Source organism: Tachyglossus aculeatus, chromosome 13 (assembly GCF_015852505.1).
Source record: "Tachyglossus aculeatus isolate mTacAcu1 chromosome 13, mTacAcu1.pri, whole genome shotgun sequence".
NCBI classification, from domain to species: Eukaryota; Metazoa; Chordata; class Mammalia; order Monotremata; family Tachyglossidae; genus Tachyglossus; species Tachyglossus aculeatus.
In genome coordinates, this window is record NC_052078.1 from 3,642,622 (window position 1) to 3,665,413 (window position 22,792).

Consider the following 22,792-nt stretch of genomic DNA (forward strand, 5'->3'; position numbering starts at 1 on the left):
ACGATTGAATGAATGTATGAGGGACATCCACTCATTCCCTCTTCCCCCATTAGAAAGCAAGTTCCTTGTGGGCATGGACCATGTTCTCTACCTCTCAAGCGCTTAAAACAAATCCCACTGACGATAAAAGTCCTCTAGACTGTAACCTCATCGTGGGCAGGGAGTGCACCTACCAACTCTAGACTATGAGCCCATTGTTGGGTGGGGACCGTCTCTATATGTTGCCAACTTGTACTTCCCAAGCGCTTAGTCCAGTGCTCCGCACACAGTAAGTGCTCAATAAATACGATTGATTGAGTGAATGAATGATATCATGCTCTCCCAAGCGCTCAGTCCAGTGCTCTGCATTCATTCAGTCGTATTTATTGAGCGCTTGCTGTGTGCAGGGCACTGTACTAAGCGCTTGGGAAGTCCAAGTTGGCAACGTATAGAGACGGTCCCTACCCAACAGTGAACAGAGTAAGCGTTGAATAAACGGGACGGACGGACGGATTGTTGGAGCGAGGCGGGTGGCCTTACCTGAGCAGGAAGCGGGAATAAGGCTGGCGCGAAGCGAAGCCGGCCCGCCGCACGCGCACGTTTTCCAGCAGCCCCAGGTAAGCGACCTGGTGGCGGCAACGCAGGTCGTCCATAAGGCCCGGCGCCTTCTCCTCGTTGGGCTTCACGCAGCGAACGTAGTACGGCTCCTGCGGAGGCGGCCCCGGGGCCAGTCAGCCACATAGGCAGGTAGCCAGGCAGGCTGGCAGCCAGTCAGGCTGGTAGTCAGTCAGTCATTCGTTCATTCAGTCGGATTTATTGAGCGCTTACCGTGCGTAGGGCACTGTGCTAAGCGCTTGGAACTACAATGCAGCACTAAAGAGAGACAATCCCTGCCCACACTGGGCTTGCAGTCTAGAGGGGGGGAGACAGACATCAAAACGAGTGAACAGGCATCGATATAAATAAATAAAATTATAGATATACATACATATCAAAACAGGTAAACGGGCATCGATACAAATAAACAGAATTATAGGTATGTATACATAGACATAGGCAGGCAGGCAGGCAGTCAATCGGATTTATTGCCTTGTCCAATGCTGTCGAGTCATCTGAGCGCTTACTATATTAATCATCATCATCATCATCATCAATTGTATTTATTGAGCGCTTGCTATGTGCAGAGCACTGTACTAAGCGCTGGGGAAGTACAAGTTGGCAACATATAGAGACAGTCTCTACCCAACAGTGGGCTCACAGTCTAAAAGGGGGAGACAGAGAACAAAACCAAACATACTAACAAAATAAAATAAATAGAATAGATATGTACAAGTAAAATAAATAAATAAATAAATAAATAGAGTAATAAATCTGTACAAACATATATACATATATACAGGTGCTGTGGGGAAGGGAAGGAGGTAAGATGGGGGGATGGAGGGGGGGACGAGGGGGAGAGGAAGGAAGGGGCTCAGTCTGGGCATTTATAATAATAATAATGGCATTTATTAAGCGTTTACTATGTGCAAAGCACTGTTCTAAGCCCTGGGGAGGTTACAAGGTGATCAGGTTGTTCCACGGGGGGATCACAGTCTTCATCCCCATTTTACAGATGAGGTAACAGGCCCAGAGAAGTGAAGTGACTTGCCCAAAGTCACACAGCTGATAATTGGCAGAGGCAGGATTTGAACCCATGACCTCTGACTCCAAAGCCCGGGCTCTTTCCACTGAGCCACGCTGCTTCTCTATTAAGCACTTGGGAGAGTCCAATGTAACGGACGCATTTCCTGCCCAGGACGAGCTTACCGTAGGAGAGCGGCCACCCGGACAGAAAGACGGACATCCGGTCCGCTAGTCCCGCTGATGACCTGGGATGAGTCACTTGAGAAGCAGTGTGGCCTACTTGTGTTCATTTATTTATTCATTCAATTGTATTTATTGAGCGCTTAATGTGCACAGAGCACTGTATTAAGCACTTGGGAGAGAACGACAATAAACAGGCACAATCCCTGCCCTTCTGGATAGAGTTCAGGCCTAGGGCAAGTCATTTCACTCCTCTGGGCCTCAGTTATCTCCTCTGGAAAATGAAGATGAAGACTGTGAGCTTTGACAGATGCATGTCATTAACAAAATAAATAGAATAGTCAATAGAATGTCCACCCCCGCGCTTAGAACAGTGCTTGGCACATAGTAAGAACTTAACAGATGCCATAATTATTATTCATTCATTCAATCGTATTTACTGAGCGCTTACTGTGTGCAGAGCACTCTCCTAGGCGCCTGGGAAGTACAAGTTGGCAACATATAGAGACATAGTAAGAACTTCTAGCCTGTGAGCCCACTGTTGGGTAGGGACCATCTCTATATGTTGCCAACTTGTACTTCCCAAGCGCTTAGTCCAGTGCTCTGCACACAGTAAGCGCTCAATAAATATGAGTGAATGAATGAATGAACTTCACAAATACCATAATTATTTATGAATGATTGCTATTATTTTGGATGGCCGCCCAAGTCAGGCCAACGCCGTTTGTACCTCCCGCCCGAGGGGCCCGGATGCCGATGGCGCGCCGGCCTCGTTTGCGGTTGGGGGAGGACTGCTCTACCCGCTTCTCATGGCCACCCGAAGGTGGGCAAAGCTCGAGGGGATCCATCCAACCCCCCGCCAAGATGGTTTTCTTCACTCCCCTACGGGGTGGCATTTTTCTGCTCCCCCTTAGGAAATCTACGAGGATCAGACCTGCCCTCTCTCTGGGACCTCCCCGGGCAGTGTCCCCGGGGGGAAGTGGGGAGGCATGGGCTACGCTGGGTTGGCAGGGGTAAGTGCCCAGGCGGTAAGTACCTTGGATGCCAGGTTCTCCACCAGTGCCACCATGGAGTTCTTGAAGAGGGTCCCAGCCGTCAGCGGACGCTTGGTCACCTCCGTGATGTCCTGCTGCCCGTCCGGCCACATGGACTTCAGGATGGGGTCTTTGCTGCCGGGCACAGGCCAGGGCAAGTCAGGGACCACCTCCCGGGCCCCTCTAGCTCCCAGATCTCCAAGATAATGATGATAAGAATAATACATAGTAGTATTTAAGCGGTATTTCGAAGAAGTGCGGCCTAGTGGATAATCAATCAATCAATCGTATTTATTGAGCGCTTACTGTGTGCAGAGCACTGTACTAAGCACTTGGGAAGTACAAGTTGGCAACATATAGAGACGGTCCCTACCCAACAGTGGGCTCACAGTCTATAAGGGGGAGACAGAGAACAAAATCAAACATACTAACAAAATAAAATAGATATGTACAAGTAAAATAAATAAATAAATAAATAGAGTAATAAATATGTACAAACATATATACATATCTACAGGTGCTGTGGGGACGGGAAGGAGGTAAGATGGGGGGATGTGAGCGCTTACTGTGTGCAGAGCACTATACTAAGCGCTTGGGAAGTACAAGTTGGCAACATATAGAGACGGTCCCTACCCAACAGTGGGCTCACAGTCTAGAAGGGGGAGACAGAGAACAAAACCAAACATATTAACAAAATAAAATAAATAGAATAGATATGCACAAGTAAAATAAATAAATAAATAGAGTAATTAATATGTACAAACATATATACCTATATACAGGTGCTGCGGGGAAGGGAAGGAGGTAAGGCAGGGCGGATAAAGTGCAGGCTTGGGAGCCAGAGGACCGGGGTTCTAATACCAGCTCCAGCGCTTATCTGCCGTGTGGCCTTAGGCAAGGCACTTAAGTTCTCTGTGCCTCAGTTTCCTCTACCGTAAAATGGGGATTCAGTACCTGTTCTCCTTCCTACTCAACTGTGAGTCCCACCTGATTAATCGTTATCTACCCCAGTGCTGAGAACAGTGCTTGACACCTTGTAAGCGCTTAACAAATACCGTAAAAAAAAACAAGCACCTTACCAAGCTCTGGAGTAGATACGAGCTAATCAGGACCCACATGGGGCTCATAGCCTAAGTAGAATGGGTATCGGATTCCCATTTTGCAGATGAGGGAACTGAGGCCCAGAGAAGTGAAGTGACTCTCCCAGTGTCACGCAGCAGGTGGAGTCAGTATTAGAACCCAGGTCTTCTAACTCCCAGGACCCATCTGTTTCTACTAGTCCACGCCGATCCACCATTATTGACCCCAGACCCTCCAGCTTTCCGGGACGCAAGCCCTACCCTTTTACAGGCCTCCTCCTTCAGGCGGCTGGTATTCCCCCCCACCACCCCAGCGCTTAGAACAGTGCTTGGCGCATAGTAAGCGCTGAACAAATAGCATTATTATTATTGATTATTATCCTCCCCGCCTCTCACCTGTTGTAAAGCAGCCGCTTAAAGTCCTGGAAGAGTGAGTCCTTATTCTTGTCGATGAAGCCCTCCACAGAGTACCTGAGGGGTCACGGGGAGTCAGGAGGGATTGGAGGGCCAGTCTCCAGGGCTGGGGGGCAGGAGGGATTGGGGCCCGGGAAATTGCCAAAAAGGAGGAAGAAGCAGCGTGGTCTAGTGGTTAGAGCCCAGGAGACAGAAGGAACTGGTTTCTAAACCCGGCTCCGCCACGTGTGACCTTGGGCGAGCCCGTTCACTTCTCTGGGCCTCAGTTGCCTCATCTGTAAAGTGGGGATTAAGAGTGTGAGCCCCATGTGGGACAGGGACTGTGTCTAACCTGATTAACTTGCATCTCCCCCAGCTCTTAGAACAGTGCCTGGCACATAGTAAGTGCTTAACAAATACCATCATCATCATTGTTATTATTAATAATTGTTAGGGAGGAATGAGTCGTGACGTAGAAAGGAGGAGAGCTGAGAGGGAGATGGGGCGGAGGGGTGGGAGGGTCCTTACGTGACATCTCCAGCGTAGTGCTTAATGCGAAAGTCCCGGCCGAACTCCATGGTCTTATCTGTGGGGCAGAGCTGTGGGAAAGGGCGAAGGTCAGGGGCCGTCATTCATTCATTCAGTCGTATTTATTGAGCGCTTACTGTGTGCAGAGCACTGGACCAAGCGCTTGGGAAGTACAAGTTTGCAACATATAGAGATGGTCCTTACCCAACAGCAGGCTCACAATCTAGAAGGGGGAGACGGACAACAAAACAAAACATATTCACCAAATAAAATAAATAGAATAAATATGTATAAATAAAATAAATAAATAGAGTAATAAATACGTACAAACATATATACATATATACAGGTGCTGTGGAGAGGGGAAGGAGGTAAGGTGGGGGGGGATGGGGAGGGGGAGGAGGGGGAGAGGAAGGAGGGGGCTCAGTCTGGGAAGGCCTCCTGGAGGAGGTGAGCTCTCAGTAGGGCCTTGAAGGGAGGAAGAGCGCGAGCTTGGCGGATGGGCAGAGGGAGGGCGTTCCGGGCCGGGGGAGGACGTGGGCCGGGGGTCAACGGTGGGACAGGCGAGAACGAGGTACAGTGAGGAGATTAGCGGCAGAGGAGCGGAGGGTGCGGGCTGGGCTGGAGAAGGACAGAAGGGAGGTGAGGTAGGAGGGGGCGAGGTGATGGACAGCCTTGAAGCCCAGGGTGAGGAGTTTCTGCCTGATGCGCAGATTGATTGGTAGCCACTGGAGATTTTTGAGATTTTTGGCACTGGGGCTGGGGGCCAGGAGACGCAGCTGTGGGCGTGAGTGCGGCGAGGGGAGGGCTCCGAGTTGGGAGGGCCGGGCACCTGGCGGCTGCTGTAATGGGGGTGGTGCCTGTGGTGAGTGTCCAGGCTCTGCAGGAAGAGGCGATCGGTGACGGTGCCCACGGTGGCACAGGCTTCGTCCAGCACGGCCAACACCCCACGGTGAGGCCTCTCCACCAGCTCCACGATGGCCGCGTTGTTGAAATACTCGATCTAGGGGCGAGCGGGGGCAGGGGTCACCAGGGGGCACGGCTCGGGCCCTGCCCGGGCATGTCTTTCCCGCCCTCGGGGAGTGGCGCGGCCTAGTAGGTAGAATCCGGGTCTGGGTTCTAATCCCAGCTCTCCCGCTTGTCTGCTGTGTGACCTGGGGCAAGTCACTTCACTTCTCTGAGCCTCAGTTACCTCATCTGGAAAATGGGGATTGGGACTGTGAGCCCCATGTGGGACAGGAATTACGTCCATCCGGATTTTCTTGTATCTACCCCAGTGCCCGGCACATAGTAAGCAGGTGACAAATACCACAATTATTATTATTACGCATCGCTTTCCCAGGACCACAGGCCCTGACACCCCCTCGTAGTCCCAGACCCAGCCTGTGCCCACCAGGCCTCCCAGCCCCCCGACGGTGCCCGTTCTCCAATGCCACCCCGCCGCCTCGTCGCCAGGTCCCCAGGTGGGCACTCACGTTCTGCCAAGCGATTCCCTCTCGCTCGTATTCCTCCTGCTCCTGTTTCAGGATGAGCTGGATGAAGAGCTGCTGCAGTTTCTCGTTGCAGTAGTTGATGCAGAACTGCTCGAAGCTGGAGGGGCGGACAGACGGATGGACAGACGGACGGGCGGAGGCTGGCTCCCTCTGGCCCCGGGAACCCCAGCCCCACCTGCCCTGCTCAAGCCATCGATGGATCGATGGTATTTCTCGAGCGCTTATTATAAGCAGAGCACTGTACTAAGCGCTTGGGAGAGTCCAATACAAGAGAATTAACCCATAATGAATTTCCTCCCACTATCCCTAGGTGTTGTTTGGGCCACCTCCCCCAGAGGAAGCTGGGAGAGTCCCCTCAGGGGAATGCTGAAGCAATGAGAGGAATTTGTTAAATGTCTACTATGTGCCAGACTCTGAGGTAGATGCAATTATAATAATAATAAATAATAATGGCATTTATTAAGCGCTTACTATGTGCAAAGCACTGTTCTAAGCGCTGGGGAGGTTACAGGGCAATCAGGTTGTCCCACGGGCGGCTCACAGTCTTCATCCCCATTGTACAGATGAGGGAACTGAGGCACAGAGAAGTGAAGTGACTTGCCCAAAGTCACACAGCTGACAATTGGCAGAGCCGGGATTCGAACCAATGACCTCTGACTCCATAGTCCGGGCTCTTGCCACACTAAGCCACGCTGCTTCTCTACCCTAGCGCTTCGTACAGTGAGTGGCATATAATAAACACTTAACAAATACCATACTTACTAGTATACAAGCTAATCAGGTTGGACACAGTCCGTGTCCCACGTGGGGCTCACATTCTTAATCCCCGTTTTACAGATGAGATAACTGAGGCCCAGAGAAATGACTGGCCCAAGGTCACCCAGCAGACATGTGGTGGAGCGGGGATTAGAGCTCAAGCCCTCTGACTCCCACGTCTGGGCTCTTTCCACTAGGCCACACTGCTTCCCTGCTCCTCCCTGGCTCCCAGGGGCCCTCAGCTGATGATGATGATGATGGCATTTATTAAGCACTTACTATGTGCAAAGCACTGTTCTAAACACCGGGGAGGTTACAAGGTGATCAGGTTGTCCCACAGGGGCTCACAGTCTTAATCCTCATTTTACAGATGAGGGAACTGAGGCCCAGAGAAGTGAAGTGACTTGCCCAAAGTCACACAGCTGACAAGTGGGGGACCCGGGATTTGAACCCATGACCTCTGACTCCAAAGCCCGGGTTCTTTCCACTGAGCCACGCTTAATAAATGCCATCATTACTATTATTATTATTAAAATGGGGATTAAGATTGTGAGCCCCACATGGGACAACCTGATCACTCTGTATCCTCCCCAGTTCTTAGAACAGTGCTTTGCACGTAATAAGCGCTTAACAAATACCAAAATTATTATTATTATCATTACCTGTTGTCGGGGAAGACCTCGAAGCCGTAGATGTCCAGGACCCCGATGACCGTGTCCTTGCCATCTCTCCGGGGGTCCCGGCCCCGGGCCTCCATCACCTTATTGATCTGCCCCACGATCCAGCCAAACAGACGCTCATACACGGCCTGGGGGAGCGGGGATGGGGAGAGGAACTCAGGGAGGGTCCGGGGGGGCAAAGTCTCCAATGTGGGGGTCCCCCGATCCCTCACAGCCATGCCCCAGTTGGGTGGGGATAGGGCCGAGGCCAAAGGAGGGGTGAGCACTGGTCCTGGGGGGACTTGGGCAGAGACATCTGGACTCCCAAAGGTGGGAGCAGGGGGAATGGGGTGCCCAGATGGGTGAGAGGATTAGGGCTGGGGGTTGGAGGAGAGGCCGGGCTCCTGGGAGGGGTGCCACCCACCTGCCCTCCGGCTGACCCCCCGGGTACCTTGGCACAGGCGTCCCTGGCATAGCCGGCCTCGGAAGCGCTGTGCCCCTTCTGGATGAGGTCGCGGCCCCCCGAGGCCACGGTGCGGGCCAGAAGGGAGCGGAGCACCAGGTCCCGGCTCGTGGCCGTCAGCTCCGCCACCCGCTCCACCAGGCCCTCGTCCACCACCGCCAGACCCTCCTCCGTCTCCAGAAACTGGACGTTGCCCTGGAAAATGAGAATAATAATAATGATGGCATTTGTTAAGCGCTTACTATGTGCAAACCACTGTTCTAAGCGCTGGGGGGGGGATACAAGTCTTTTAGACTGTGAGCCCACTGTTGGGTAGGGACTGTCTCTATATGTTGCCAATTTGTACTTCCCAAGTGCTTAGTACAGTGCTCTGCACATAGTAAGTGCTCAATAAATACGATTGATGATGATGATGATACAAGGGGATCAGGTTGTCCCACGTGGGCTCACAGTTTTAATCCCCATTTTCCAGATGAGGTAACTGAGGCTCAGAGGAGTGAAGTGACTTGCCCAAGGTCACACAGCGGACATGTGGCGGAGCCGGGATTCGAACCCATGAAATGCAGAACCACAGTGGACGTGGGCTTCAGGGCCCCCCTAGTCTTCCCCCGCACCATCTTCACTGACCCCAAAATAATAATCGATCAATCAGTGATGTTTATTGAGCCCTTCCTGGAAGCACTGTACTAAGCGCTTGGGAGAGTACAATACAACAGAGTTGGTAGATGCATTCCTGGCCAGCACAAGCTCACAGTCCAGAGACGAACAATATTAAGAATACGTGAGAGTCGATAGAAACACATAAATACAAATAACACATTTAAACAAATAACGCAGACGTACAGATAATAATAATAATACTTGGTGAGCACTTACTATGTGCCAAGCACTGTTCTAAGTGCCGGGGTAGATGCAAGTTAATCAGGTTGGACTCAGTCCCTGTCCCACCTGGGGCTCATAAACTTAATCCCCATTTCACAGAGGAGGGAACTGAAGCCCAGAGAATTGAAGCAAGTAAGTAATGATGGTATCTGTCAAGCGCTTACTATGTGCCAAGCACTGTTCTAAGCGCTGGGGTAGATACAAGGTCATCAGGTTGTCCCAGATGGGGCTCCCCATTTTACGGATGAGGTAACTGAGGTAAGTGTTTGTAGGTAACTGTACGTATTTATTACTCTGATTACTCTATTCATTTTACTTGTACATATTTATTCTATTTATTTTATTTTGTTAATATGTTTTGTTTTGTTGTCTGTCTCCCCCTTCCAGACTGTGATCCCGCTGTTGGGTAGGGACCGCCTCTAGATGTTGCCAACTTGTACTTCCCAAGCGCTTAGTCCAGTGCTCTGCACACAGTAAGCGCTCAATCAATACGATTGAATGAATGAATGAACTGAGGCACAGAGAATAATAATAATTATTATGGTATTGTTAAGCGCTTACTACGTGCCAAGCACTGTTTCAAGCACTGGGCACTGTTCTAAGAAGCTAAGTGACTTGCCCAAAGTCACACAGCAGACATATGCAGCGTGGCTCAGTGGAAAGAGCACGGGCTTTGGAGTCAGAGGTCAGGGGTTCGAATCCCGGCTCCGCCACGTCTGCTGTGTGACCTTGGGCAAGTCACTTAACTTCTCTGAGCCTCAGTTACCTCATCTGGAAAATGGGGATTAAGACTGTGAGCCCCACGTGGGACAACCTGATTATTTTGTATCCCCCCAAGCGCTTAGAACAGTGCTTCGCACATAGTAAGCGCTTAACAAATGCCAACATTATTATTAGCGGAGCAGGAATGAGAACCCAGGTTCTTCTGATTCCCAGGCCCGAGGTTTATTCACTAGGCCGTGCTGCTTCTTGGCCAGGAATGGCGGGGAGAGATGGGAAAAGATCAAAGAGGGAAAGGGACCTCGGGGAGCTGTTTGTGCCCCCCGACTGAGGAGATCCTCAAGCACATACACACACAACTCACCAGATGGAGGATGGCGGCTAGGATCCTGTGGACGGAGGTCACCTCCTCCGGGCTGAAGCCGATGACCTTCATGGCCTGCGCGACGGCTCGGTGGTTGACTCCGTCGCTGTCTGAACTCTGGGGAGGCGGGAGAGGGGGGATGGAGTGAAATTGGGGTGAGTCTGGTCTCTCTCCTTGCCCTTCTATACCAGCAGCCAGCCTTGGGTGGACCTCTAAGCCCGTCACCATCATTGGAAACAGATACGCCCAATTTCATTTCATTTATTTTTAAATGATATTTCTTAAGCACTTACTATTTGCTTAATACTACTCTAAGCAGCGGGACAGGGACTGTGTCCAACCTAACTTGCACTTATATCGCACTTATTTATTTTATTTTGTTAGTATGTTTGCTTTTATTCTCTGTCTCCCCCTCGTCCCCCTCTCCATCCCCCCGTCTTACCTCCTTCCCTTCCCCACAGCACCTGTATATATGTATATATGGTTGTACATATTTATTACTCTATTTATTTATTTATTTATTTTACTTGTACATTTCTATCCTACTTATTTTATTTTGTTGGTATGTTTGGTTCTGTTCTCTGTCTCCCTCTTTTAGACTGTGAGCCCACTGTTGGGTAGGGACTGTCTCTATGTGATGCCAATTTGTACTTCCCAAGCGCTTAGTACAGTGCTCTGCACATAGTAAGCGCTCAATAAATACGATTGATTGATTGATTTTAGACTGTGAGCCCACTGTTGGGTAGGGACTGTCTCTATATGTTGCCAATTTGTACATCCCAAGCGCTTAGTACAGTGCTCTGCACATAGTAAGCGCTCAATAAATACGATTGATTGATTGATTGATTGATTGATTATCCCAGTGCTTAAAACTGGGATAAGTAAGCACATAGTAAGCTCTTAACAAGTACCATTTTAATATTAGTAGTAGTAATAAGTAATAATAATAATGATGGTATTTGTTAAGCACTTACTATGTGCAAAGCACTGTCCTAAGCGCTGGGGAGGTTACAAGGTGATCAGGTTGTCCCACTTAGGGCTCACAGTTTTAATCCCCATTTTGTACAGATGAGGGCCCAGAGAAGTGAAGTGACTTGCCCAAAGTCACACAGCTGACAGTTGGCGGAGCCGGGATTTCTAGACCATGAGCCCGCTGTTGGGTAGGGACCGTCTCTATATGTTGCCAACTTGGACTTCCCAAGCCCTTAGTACAGTGCTCTGCACACAGTAAGCGCTCAATAAATACGATTGAATGAATGAATTTGAACCCACGCCCTCTGACTCCAAAGCCCGGGCTCTTTCCACCGAGCCACGCTGCTCCTCTAGTACTGGGGTAGATCTAAGGAAATCAAGTTGGACACGGTCCCTGTCCCACATGGGGCTCCCCGTCTTAATCCCCAATCAATCATCGTATTTATTGAGCGCTTACTGTGTGCAGAGCACTGGACTAAGCGCTTGGGAAGTACAAGTTGGCAACACATGGGCTAATCCCCATTAGCCAGATGAGAGAACTGAGGCCCAGGGAAATGAAGTGACTTGCCCAAGGTCACCCAGCAGGCCTGTGGCGGAGCCGCGAGCGGAACCGAGGGCCTTCTCACTCCCAGGCCCGGGCTCCGGCCACTGAGCCACGCCGCCCGTGCCCTAAGCAAGGGCTCCCAGAGACTGGAATGTCCCAGGGGAATTGGGCCCGGGGGATTCCCTGGAGGGGCCGGGATTCCCAGAAGAGGAAGCAGGGATTTCCCCAAGGCGGAGGCCGCCCCACCCACCCCCTTCCCTCCTCGCTCACGCTGAGCTGGGCACCCTGGCGCGTGAAGTTGTACAGGGCCGGGTCTCTCTGCAGGTGAAGGGATCTCAGCAGGTCATCGCTGGCCCCTTGCAGGAGCTGAGACGAGGGAGAGAGGAAGCAGAACACGATGGGATATTTATTACTCTATTTATTTATTTTACACATATTTATTACTCTATTTTACTTGTACATATCTATTCTATTGATTTCATTTTGTTAATATGTTTGGTTTTGTTCTCCGTCTCCCCCTTCTAGACTGCGAGCCCGCTGTTGGGTAGGGACCGTCTCTATATGTTGCCAACTTGGACTTCCCAAGCGCTTAGTACAGTGCTCTGCACACGGTAAGTGCTCAATAAATACAATTGATTGATTGATTGACTGTCTCTATATGTTGCCAACTTGTACTTCCCAAGCGCTTAGTACAGTGCTCTGCACACGGTAAGTGCTCAATAAATACAATTGATTGATTGATTGTCTCTATATGTTGCCAACTTGTACTTCCCAAGCGCTTAGTACAGTGCTCTGCATACAGTAGGCGCTCAATAAATACGATTGATTGATTGATGGGAGAGAGAGGCCTGAGCCGGCTCCCCCTGTCCGGCAGTCCCCTGTCTCTGCCCACCGCCTGTTCATGATGACGATGATGATGGCATTTGTTAAGCGCTTACTATGTGCAAAGCACTGTTCTAAGCGCTGGGGAGGGATACAGCGTGATCAAGTTGTCCCACGTGGGGCTCACAGTCTTAATCCCTCTTTTTACAGATGAGGTCACTGAGGCTCAGAGAATTAAGTGACTTGCCCAAGGTCACACAGCAGACTTGTGGTGGAGCCGGGATTCGAACCCATGACCTCTGACTCCAAATCCCGGGCTTTTTCCACCGAGCCACGCTGCTTCTCTTCATCCATGTATTGAACTCTCCCAAGCGCTTAGACAGCGTTCTGCACACCGTAAGCGCTCAAGAAATACGACTGAATGAATCTCACCAGGGAAGCAACATGGCCTAGTGGAAAGAGCCTGGGCCTGTGAATCGAAGGACCTGGGTTCTAACTGCCACTCTGCCACCTGCCTGCTGGGTGACCCTGGGCAAGTCACTTCACTTCTCTGGACCTCATTTTCCCCATCTCTAAAATGGGGATTCAATTCTCCCTCCTGTGAGCCCCATAAGGGAAGGGACTGTGTCCGACCTGATTTACCTTGTACCTACCCCAGCGCTCAGTACAGTGCTTGGCACGTAGTAAGCTCCTCCTCCAGGAGGCCTTCCCAGACTGAGCCCCCTTTTTCCTCTCCTCCTCCCCATCCCTGCCACCCTACCTCCTTCCCCTCCCCACAGCACCTGTATATATATTTGTACAGATTTATTACTCTATTTATTTTACTGGTACATATTTACTATTTATTTTGTTAATGATGTGCATAGAGCTATAATTCTATTTGTTCCGACGATCTTGACACCTGTCTCCTTGTTTTGTTTTGTTGCCTGTCTCCCCCTTCTAGACTGTGAGCCCATTGTTGGGTAGGGACCATCTCTACATGTTGCCGACTTGTACTTCCCAAGTGCTTAGTCCAGTGCTCTGCACACAGTAAGCGCTCAATAAATACGATTGAATGAATGAATGAACGAACAAATACCACAATGATTATTATGACTCAGCCCAGTTTCAACCTCCCGGGACTTCTGATTCGGGGAATTTAGCCTCCAAAACCGACACTACCACGGGGGCTGGGACGGGGGATTCCGGGTCCCACCCCAGTGGGGGTCTTGTCCCAGTGAGGGAGGGGGTGCCCCAAACCCAACCCACGAACACCACCCCCCACTTGGGCTCTCTGGGGGCCTGGAGGCCTGCGGGAAGGGGCTGGGTTCATCCATCTCTCTGGCCAACTGTCCCTACTGATAATAATAATAATGATGGCATTTATTAAGGGCTTACTAAGCGCAAAGCACTGTTCTAAGCGCTGGGGAGGTTACAAGGTGATCAAGTGGTACCACGTGGAGCTCACAGTCTTAATCCCCATTTTACAGATGAGGTAACTGAGAAGTGAAGTGACTTGCCCAAAGTCACACAGCTGACAATCGGCAGAGCTGGTATTTGAACCCATGACCTCTGGCTCCAAAGCCCGGGCTCTTTCCACTGAGCCACGCTGCTTCTCTAATAATAATGATGGCATTTATTAAGCACTTACTATGTGCAAAGCACTGTTCTAAGCGCTGGGGAGGTTACAATGGTGACCAGGTTGTCCCACGGGGGGCTCACAGTCTTCATCCCCACTTTACAGATGAGGTAACTGAGGCACAGAGAATAATAATAATAATAATAATAATAATGGTATTTATTAAGCACTTACTATGTGCAAAGCACTGTTCTAAGCGCTGGGGAGGTTACAATGGTGACCAGGTTGTCCCACGGGGGGGCTCACAGTCTTCATTCCCACTTTACAGATGAGATAACTGAGGCACAGAGAAGTGAAGTGACTTGTCCAAAGTCACACAGCTGACAACTGGCGGAGCTAGGATTTGAACCCAAGACTTCTGACTCCAAAGCCAGTGCTCTTTCCACTGAGCCACGCTGCTTCTCTGAGTGGGGGGGGAGTGGGGGAGCTGAGGTCACTGGGCTTCTCTAGGGACACACATACACGGAGAAACAGCATGGCTCAGTGGAAAGAGCCCGGGCTTTGGAGTCAAAGGTCATGGGTTCTAATCCCAGCTCTGCCACTTGTCAGCTGGGTGACTTTGGGCAAGGCACTTAACTTCTCTGGGCCTCAGTTCTCTCATCTGGAAAATGGGGATTAACGTGAGCCCTCTGTGGGACAATCTGATCACCTTGTAACCTCCCCAGCACTTAGAACAGTGCTCTGCACATAATAAGCGCTTAATAAATGCCATCATTATTATTATTATTACTATACACACACACACACTCTCAGAGACCCACACTTACACTCTCACAGACCCACGCCACTCTAAGACACACCTTCACAGACACACACTCAGGCATACTCCCACTCCGACTCTGTCACAGATACACACTTTCACAGACACAAACCCACTTGCACAGACAGACGCTTTCACGGACACACACTCAGACCCACGCTCACGGATGTACCCAGACACCTTCGCAGACAGACATACACAGACACACTCTCACGGACATACTCTGAGACATATACTCCCACAGATTCACACACAACACACACACACTCTCAGACACACAGACTTACACCCACACTCCCAAACACACTCAGACACATACACAGTCACATGGACTCACCCACCCACAAGGAGACACTCATACACACTCATACACCACCCACACCCACACATAGGCAGGCACGCGCCCTCAGACCCGCATGTTCACACAGCACACAACCCCCCCAAACACAGGCAACCACACTCACAGACCCACAGCCACACTCTACGGAACACACCCTCCCACAGACCTCTTCCAGGCAGCCCTCCAGTCCTCCCGCAGGCCCTTAGCCCGGGGAGGGAGGGGTGGCTCAGTGGGGGCAGGATGTGTGTAGGGTGTGGGGGGGCTGTCTCAGGGTGGAGTGGGGCCCCCACTTCCCCACATCCGGTGGAGGGGCAGGGGAGGAGGGGCACTTCCTCCCTCTCCCCAGAGTCCCCAGGGCGGGTGGGAGGGGAACCTACAAAGATTTGTGCTCTGACTCAGCACCCATCCTGGGCCAGGCTGGGGTGGGCAGGGCAGAACCAAAGCTCAGGCCTGGTGAGGGCACAGAGCACAATTCATTCATTCATCCAATCGTATTTATTGAGCGCTTACTGTGTGCAGAGCACTGGACTAAGCGCTTGGGAAGTACAAGTTGGCCCTGGCCCGCTCCTTACCCTCCCTCCCATCCTCCTTCCCCTCTCCCCCTCTCCCCCTCTGTATCCTTCCCTTCTATTCTTCCCCCCCTTTATCCATCCTCCTCTTCTGCTCTCCCTCCTTCTCCTCTCCCCCTCCCCGCGCCCCCCTCCTCTCCCTCCCTCCTTTCCCTCTCCCCTTCTCCCCTTCTCCTCTCCCCCTCCCTGCTTTCCCTCTCCCTCCTTCCCATCCCCCTTTCCCCATCCCTTCTACCTCTCCCCCTTTCCCCATCCCTTCTACCTCTCCCCTTTTACCCATCCTCCTCTCCCCCACTTCCTCCTTCTCCTCTCTCCTCTCCCTCCTTTCCTTCTTCCCTCTCCCCTCCCTGCTTTCCCTCTCTCTCCTTTCCATTGCCCCCTTTCCCCTTCCCTTCTACCCCCTCCTCCTCCCTCGTCTCTCTCCCCTCCCTCCTTCCCTTCTCCCTCTCCCTGCTTTCCCTCTTCCTCTTTCCTATCTCCCCCCTCCCCTTTTACCCATCCTCCTCTTCCCTACTTCCTCCTTCTCCTCTCCCCCTCCTTCTCCCCTTCTCTCCCCTCCCTCCTTCCCCTCTCCCCCACTTCTCCCCCCTCTCTTCTCCCTCCTTTCCTTCTTCCCTCTCCCTCCCTCCGCCCCTTCCTCTCCTCACCTCCCCCACAATGGGCTCCGTTCAGCCTCTCACCTGGTAGAAGGAGTGGAAGTTCCTCTCCCCCTCGTGCTGCTTGAGGACCCGTGACTGATGTGGGGAAAAGGACAGAGTGAGGATCCAGGGCAGGGGAGGACAGAGGGAACCCCACGACTTTGTTCACACCTCGGTTTCCCAATCGTGCCTTAAGTTACTATGATGGGTACGGCAGACACCCAGGGTGAGGGCCCCAAATGGGAGTCCAGCCTGCCATCCCCTCCACCCCAGAATGCCCTCCACACCCCTCTACTCAAATGCTTCTTCCAAATCCCCATGCCCCCGAAACTCTTCCTTTCCATGCACTCTGCCCTGATTCCCATCCCTGCTGCCGACCCCAGGGCCCTGGATGGAAATTTTCTGCAGGGAACAGGAAGTATGACACCGTTGTTATTGTCTGCTTCCCCCTCCAGACTGTAAGCTCCTTAAGGGCAGGACTCAAGTCTACCTACTCTACTGTAGTATACTCTCCCAGGCGCTTAGTACACAGTAAGCACTCAATAAGTACCCCTGAAGGATTGACTGATCGATCGCGATAGCTCTGTGGAATGGGGGTATTTGTGTCTGTCTGGTCTCCTCCCTCCCCTCTCCAGAGACTGTGAACTCATCGTGGGCAGGGAATGTGTCGGTTTATTGTTATATTGTACTCTCCCAAGTGCTTAGTACAGTGCTCCGCACACCTGTAAGTGCTCAAAAAATATGACTGACTCTCCCATCCGTGTCCAGGATGGGATTCCTCCCGCTTTGGACACCACTTCAGACTGTGGGCAGGGAGGGTCTCACTCCCCCTCGCCCCCCAGTCCTCCCCGAGCCGGACGAAGGCTCACCTTCTCCAGCAGATAGCTGTGGATGTGTCCACCCGTGGGGTCACCTTTGAAGTCAAAGTTGATGTCCATGTACTTGCCGAAGCGGCTGGAGTTGTGGTTGCGATTGGTGCGGGCGTTTCCAAAGGCTTCGAGCACACAGGTGGATTTCAGCAATACGTCCTTCACCCTGGGGACGGCGAGGCCGGGGGGTAGGGGGTTGGTTAGAGGGGGCTGGGCTCACTCGCTTGGGGGGGGAGATTCTGGAGGAGGTGGGGATACAGCTCCGCTCAATCAATCAGTCGATCAGTGGTGTTTATCGAGCGCTTACTGTGTGCGGAGCCCTGTGAACGCTTAGTACAATGCTCTGAACAGCGCTTAATAAATACGATTGAATGAATGGCACTTGGGGGAGTCCGTTATCACAGAGCTGGTAGACATGATCCCCGCCCGCAAGGAGTTTACAGTCTAGAGGAGGAGACAGACATTACTATCAACAAATATCGATAGTGATTTTTAGAGAAGCAGCACGGCCTAGCGGATAGAGCCCAGGTTTGGGAGTCCGAAGGACCTGGGTTCTAATCCTGGCTCCGCCGCTCGTCTGCCATGTGACCTTGGGCAAGTCGCTTCACTCCTCTGGGCCTCGGTGACCTCGTCTGTAAAATGGGGATTAAGACTGTGAGCCCCATGTGGGACAGGGTCTTATTACCTTATATCCACCCCCAGCGTTTTGAACCATGCCTGGCTCAGAGTAAGGGCTTAACAAACACCATTTTAATAATAAATATAGAAGTAATTGATGGATATGGACATAAGTGCCGTGGTCCTGAGGTCAGGGTGAATTCCAAGGGCCCGGATCCAAGCGTATGGACGACGCAGAAGGGAGAAGGAATTGGGAGTTCCCAGGACAACGACGCAGCCAGCTCTGGGGAGCGTCCTTGGACGGTTGCCCGACTCACCTCTCGACCTCGGCCCTCTGGCTGGGATTGGTGATGGCCGCGATGTACTGCATGATGTGTTTGCTGGCTTCCGTCTTCCCGGCCCCGCTCTCCCCTATCAATCCATCGGTGGTACTTATTGAGCGCTCGCCGGGTGCGGAGCGCTGCACTAAGCGCGATATAGCAGAGCGGGGAGGCGTGAGCCCTAACCGCGAGGAGCTGGCAGTCTCAGAGGGGAGATGGATGTGAAAAGAAATGGCAGGTAGGGGAATTACAGATGGGTGAAGAATGAATGTTCGCCCCCCAGAGAGACCCCACTGTGACCTCTGACCCTCAGGGAGCAGCAGGGAACTGAGGATCAGTAGCAGGGCGAGGAACGGGAGCAGAGAGGTGGGAGGATGAGGAGTGGGTTTGGGGGGGGAGAAGGATGTGGGGAGGTGGTCCCCTGCCTGACCTGAGATGACGATACAGGTGTCCATGGCTCTGCGCTTCATGGCCTTGTAGGCGGCGTCGGCCACGGCGTAGAGGTGCGGGGGGGCGTTCGTAGAGCTCCCGGCCCTGGTAGCGGGCGATGACCTCGGGCCCGTAGAGGGGCAGCTCCCGGTAGGGGTTGACCGACACCACCACCTCCCCGATGTAGGTGTAGATCCGGCCCTTGTCAAATCTGGGGGCACCCAGATGTTCGCACTCCTGCGGATCAGGGCACCTGGGACCCGGCCCCCTCGCCCTGGGTACCGCTTAGACTCGGAGCCCCGCGTCCTGCCTGATGGACTTGTATCTACCCCAGTGCTTAGAGCGGTGCTTGGCACGCGATAAGTGCTTAACAAGTACCGAATTGTAATTCCCAAATGCTTAGTACAGTGCTCTGCACACAGTAAGCGCTCAGTAAATACAATTGAATGAATCAAAGTATGATAATCATCGTAATCATCATCCCGGGTATCGGTTCCTCATTGCTCTGGGCACCGGACATCCTCATCTTGGGCACCAATATCCCATCACCCCCATCGGCAGACACCCACTACCCGGGCACCAGAACACCCACACCTCAGGGACCCAGCACTCCAGGCACCAGGTACAATTAACCTGGGCACCAATATGTCCTTTCCCAGGCAGCAATACCCCTCGCCCTGGGCACCAGGCCCCCACCCTCACCTGAGGCACCGGGCACTCTCAATCCAGGTATCCAGATGTCCTTTCCCCACAACCAGTACCCATCGCCCTGGGCACCAGTATCTCATCACCCCAGGTACGAGTCACCCTCACCCCAGACACCAATCCCTCAACTCCCCGGGCACCAGTCACCCTCTCGCTGGGCACCAGCACATCCTCTCTCTGGGGACCGAGACATCCCCACCCCGGGCAACAGATCACCCTCATCGGCACGTTGTGAGGAAAGATGTCCAGCCCCACAGCAGACAGATAGCCCCTCTGTTCCCTCTGCCAGGATAACAAATCAGCTCTCGGTCTTCCCTCCCTTCCCAGCCTCATTCCCAGAGCTCCCTCCTACCCCCCCGCCACCACCCCATCCATCCTTCGGCCTAGCCACCCCTCAGGCCCTCCCCATCCATGCTCTCCTGGCCCCTGGAGGGAGGGAACAAGGGAAGGAAGGGATAAGACAGTGCTCTGCACATAGTAAGCACTCAATAAATACGATTGATGATGATGATGATGATAAGCTGGGAGCCAGGCGCGTCCTCCCTCTATCCAGGCCAGGGAGTGGGGGCCGGGGGAGGCTCGGGGGGACAGCGGTCAGGAGGAAGAAGAAACTTCCGGGGACACCCAAAGCCCCTCAAATCTCTTCCCCCTCATCCCCAAGCTGTCAAACCTTCCCCTAGCCAGGGACACCATCCCAGCCTGCCCCTTCTTCCAGCACCCACACGCCAACCACACGCTGGTGCCCCTTCCTCCAGGTGAACAGCACAGACAGTGGCACCGGCATCCATGTACACACCCGGACGCGCCCCATATACACATTCAGAAGCACACACATCTGTATGCAGACACCCTGCAACCCGACGGGCAGGGCATCTTCCCTGAGGAAGCTGGCAGAGAGGGGACATCGTCCAGGGTCCAGGCGATGGCCTTGGCATGACAACCCCAGGTCAATGGGAGGGGCAGGGTCGGTTCCCTCTGGTCCCCCACCTTTGCAGCAGGTGGGTGGGGACCGGACCCCGGGCTTGGCGGGATGCCGAGGCGGAAATTGGGGAAGTGGCGGGCAGAGGGTGGGGGCTCTGGAGCCGGCTGGTGAACCATCCCTGGTGGTGCCCCGTTTCTCCCTCCAGCTGCCCTTGGGGCGGGGGGCTCGGAGCCACCGCGGCTGGTGGAAGCGAGGACCGGGACCTTGGATGAGCCCTCGTGGGGTGGACCCTCCCCTCTCCGCAGCCCCTTCCCCTCTCTCCCGCCTGCTTCCCCAGCCCCTCCGGGCCTCTACCTGAGCTTCAAGTTCTCCATGAAGTCGTCCATCGTGACCTGGTCCAGGAGGACGAAGTCCCGTTTGCCAAACTCGGGCCCCTCCTCCTGCTCCATGCCGTCGGGCCTGGGGGCCACTCCGAGGGGCCCAAGGCCGGGCGGCCGGGCGGGAAAGGGGAACTCCGGCAGGGATCCTGTGGCGGGGATGGGATCCGGGGGCCCAGGTGGTCCGGGACCGGGGACCCCTCGGGGAGGCTGGGTGCCCGGGCCTTCTGTCGGCACGGCCGTCCCCAGACGGGAAGTGGGTTGTCTGTCCCGGGGCTCCCCGCCTCCACCTCGAGGTGCTCTGACTTCTGACCCTGCTTCCTGCTTCCCCTCAGCTACGGTGAGTGGGCGCGATGGTGAACACACAGGCGGACGGGCGTTCCCCCCATCCCCCAGCCTGGCTGACTCCCAGGGGAGACTCTCTGGGCCTCAGTTTCCCCCTTCCCTCCACAGCTCTGGAGACAGAAGGCTTTGCCTCTAACCCTTATACTTCCCCATGCCCCACGAGGGTGGGCTGGGGCCCTCCTGGGGAGGGGAGAAAAGATTTGGGCCCACTGTTGGGTAGGGACTGTCTCTATATGTTGCCAACTTGGACTTCCCAAGCGCTTAGTCCAGTGCTCTGCACACAGCAAGCGCTCAATAAATACGATTGATTGATTGATTGATTGATTGAGAGCGACGGGAGGTGGCGCAGTGGAAAGAGCCCGGGCTTGGGAGTCAGAGGTCATGGGTTCAAATCCCGGCTCCGCCACTTGTCAGCTGTGTGACTTTGGGCAAGTCACTTCACTTGCCAACTTGTCCTTCCCAAGCGCTTAGTCCAGTGCTCTGCACGTAGTAAGCGCTCAATAAATACGATTGATGATGATGATGATGATGACTTCACTTCTCTGGGCCTCAGTTCCCTCAGCTGGAAAATGGGGATTAAGTCTGGGAGCCCCACGTGGGACAACTTGATTACCTTGTATCTACCCCAGCGCTTAGAACAGTGCTTTTTGCACATAGTAAGCGCTTAATAAATGCCATCATCATTATTATTATTATATGTTGCCAACTTGTACTTCCCAAGCGCTTAGCCCAGTGCTCTGCCCACAGTAAGCGCTCAATAAATACGATTGATTGATTGATTGATTGATTTCAGCCCAGCCCCAGGGCTGAAATCTCCCTGCCCCTCTCCTTTCCCTTCTGCTCCCGGGTGCCATAAAGAACTGCCCATTCCTCCCGCTGTTGCCTTGGGCACAGGGGAGGCTGAGGGGTGAGGCGGCTCCCTCTTCTTACCCCCTAATTACTTCAGCAGTATCGGGGCCGGGGGGGGGGGGGGGGGGTCATTTCAAAGGCCTCAGTGCCTCCCTTCACTTCACAGAGGGGAAACTGAGGCACCAGGGGAGGTGGATGTGCGGCCCAGAGGATTCAGTGGTTGAAACGGCGGAGATCACTGTAGTCCCCGAGGGGCCGGGAGCGGGGACTGTGGGTGTAGGGTGAAGCCGGGCATGGGGAGCAGGGGCACAGGCAGTGCCCACGACAAGAGAGATGCCCAGATGGCCTGCACTGGTTTGGACTGGGCTGGGCTGGTCGCCCCCTCCCTTGGGCTCTCTGCCGTCAGCCCTTACAACTAAACGAGCCGGGCCGCAAACCCCGGAAATCCGAGCCCCTCCCCTGCCAGCGCGCCCAAGGCCTCTTCTGCTCTTTATGGTAATTGTTAGGCGCTCACTACGTGCCAGGCGCTGTACTAAGCGCCGGGGCAGATGCGACCTAAGCTGTCCCAGGAGGGGGCTCACGGCGTTCACCCCTGTTCTGCAGAAGAGTGAACTGAGGCCCAGAGAAGTGAAATGACTTGCCTAAGTTCACACAGCAGACCTTGACGGAGGTTGCAACAGCCTTCAAGCAGTGTAATAATAATAATCATCATCATCATCATCAATTGCATTCATTGAGCACTTACTATGTGCAGAGCACTGTACTAAGCGCTTGGGAAGTACAAATTGGCAACACATAGAGACAGTCCCTACCCAACAGTGGGCTCACAGTCTAATAATAATAATGATGGTATTTATTAAGCGCTTGCTATGTGCAAAGCACTGTTCTAAGCGCTGGGGAGGTTACAAGGTGTTCAGGTTGTCCCACGGGGGGGCTCACAGT

At 53.2% G+C, this 22,792-nt stretch overlaps 1 protein-coding gene across 1 annotated transcript in view; it reads right to left on the reverse strand.

Moving 5' to 3' along the window:
* The window catches only part of MYO1G (myosin IG), a 30,000-nt gene extending 9,272 nt beyond the window's left edge, over positions 1-20,728 (reverse strand). Inside the window, 16 exon segments of the mRNA XM_038755634.1 lie at positions 520-686; positions 2,819-2,951; positions 4,292-4,366; positions 4,817-4,887; positions 5,649-5,819; positions 6,292-6,406; positions 7,728-7,873; positions 8,176-8,382; positions 10,154-10,270; positions 11,940-12,035; positions 16,459-16,512; positions 17,286-17,451; positions 18,221-18,314; positions 18,654-18,735; positions 18,737-18,863; positions 20,634-20,728. Of these exon segments, the coding sequence (XP_038611562.1) occupies positions 520-686; positions 2,819-2,951; positions 4,292-4,366; positions 4,817-4,887; positions 5,649-5,819; positions 6,292-6,406; positions 7,728-7,873; positions 8,176-8,382; positions 10,154-10,270; positions 11,940-12,035; positions 16,459-16,512; positions 17,286-17,451; positions 18,221-18,314; positions 18,654-18,735; positions 18,737-18,863; positions 20,634-20,728 (1,916 nt within the window).
* Between the last annotated feature and the right edge of the window lie 2,064 nt (positions 20,729-22,792).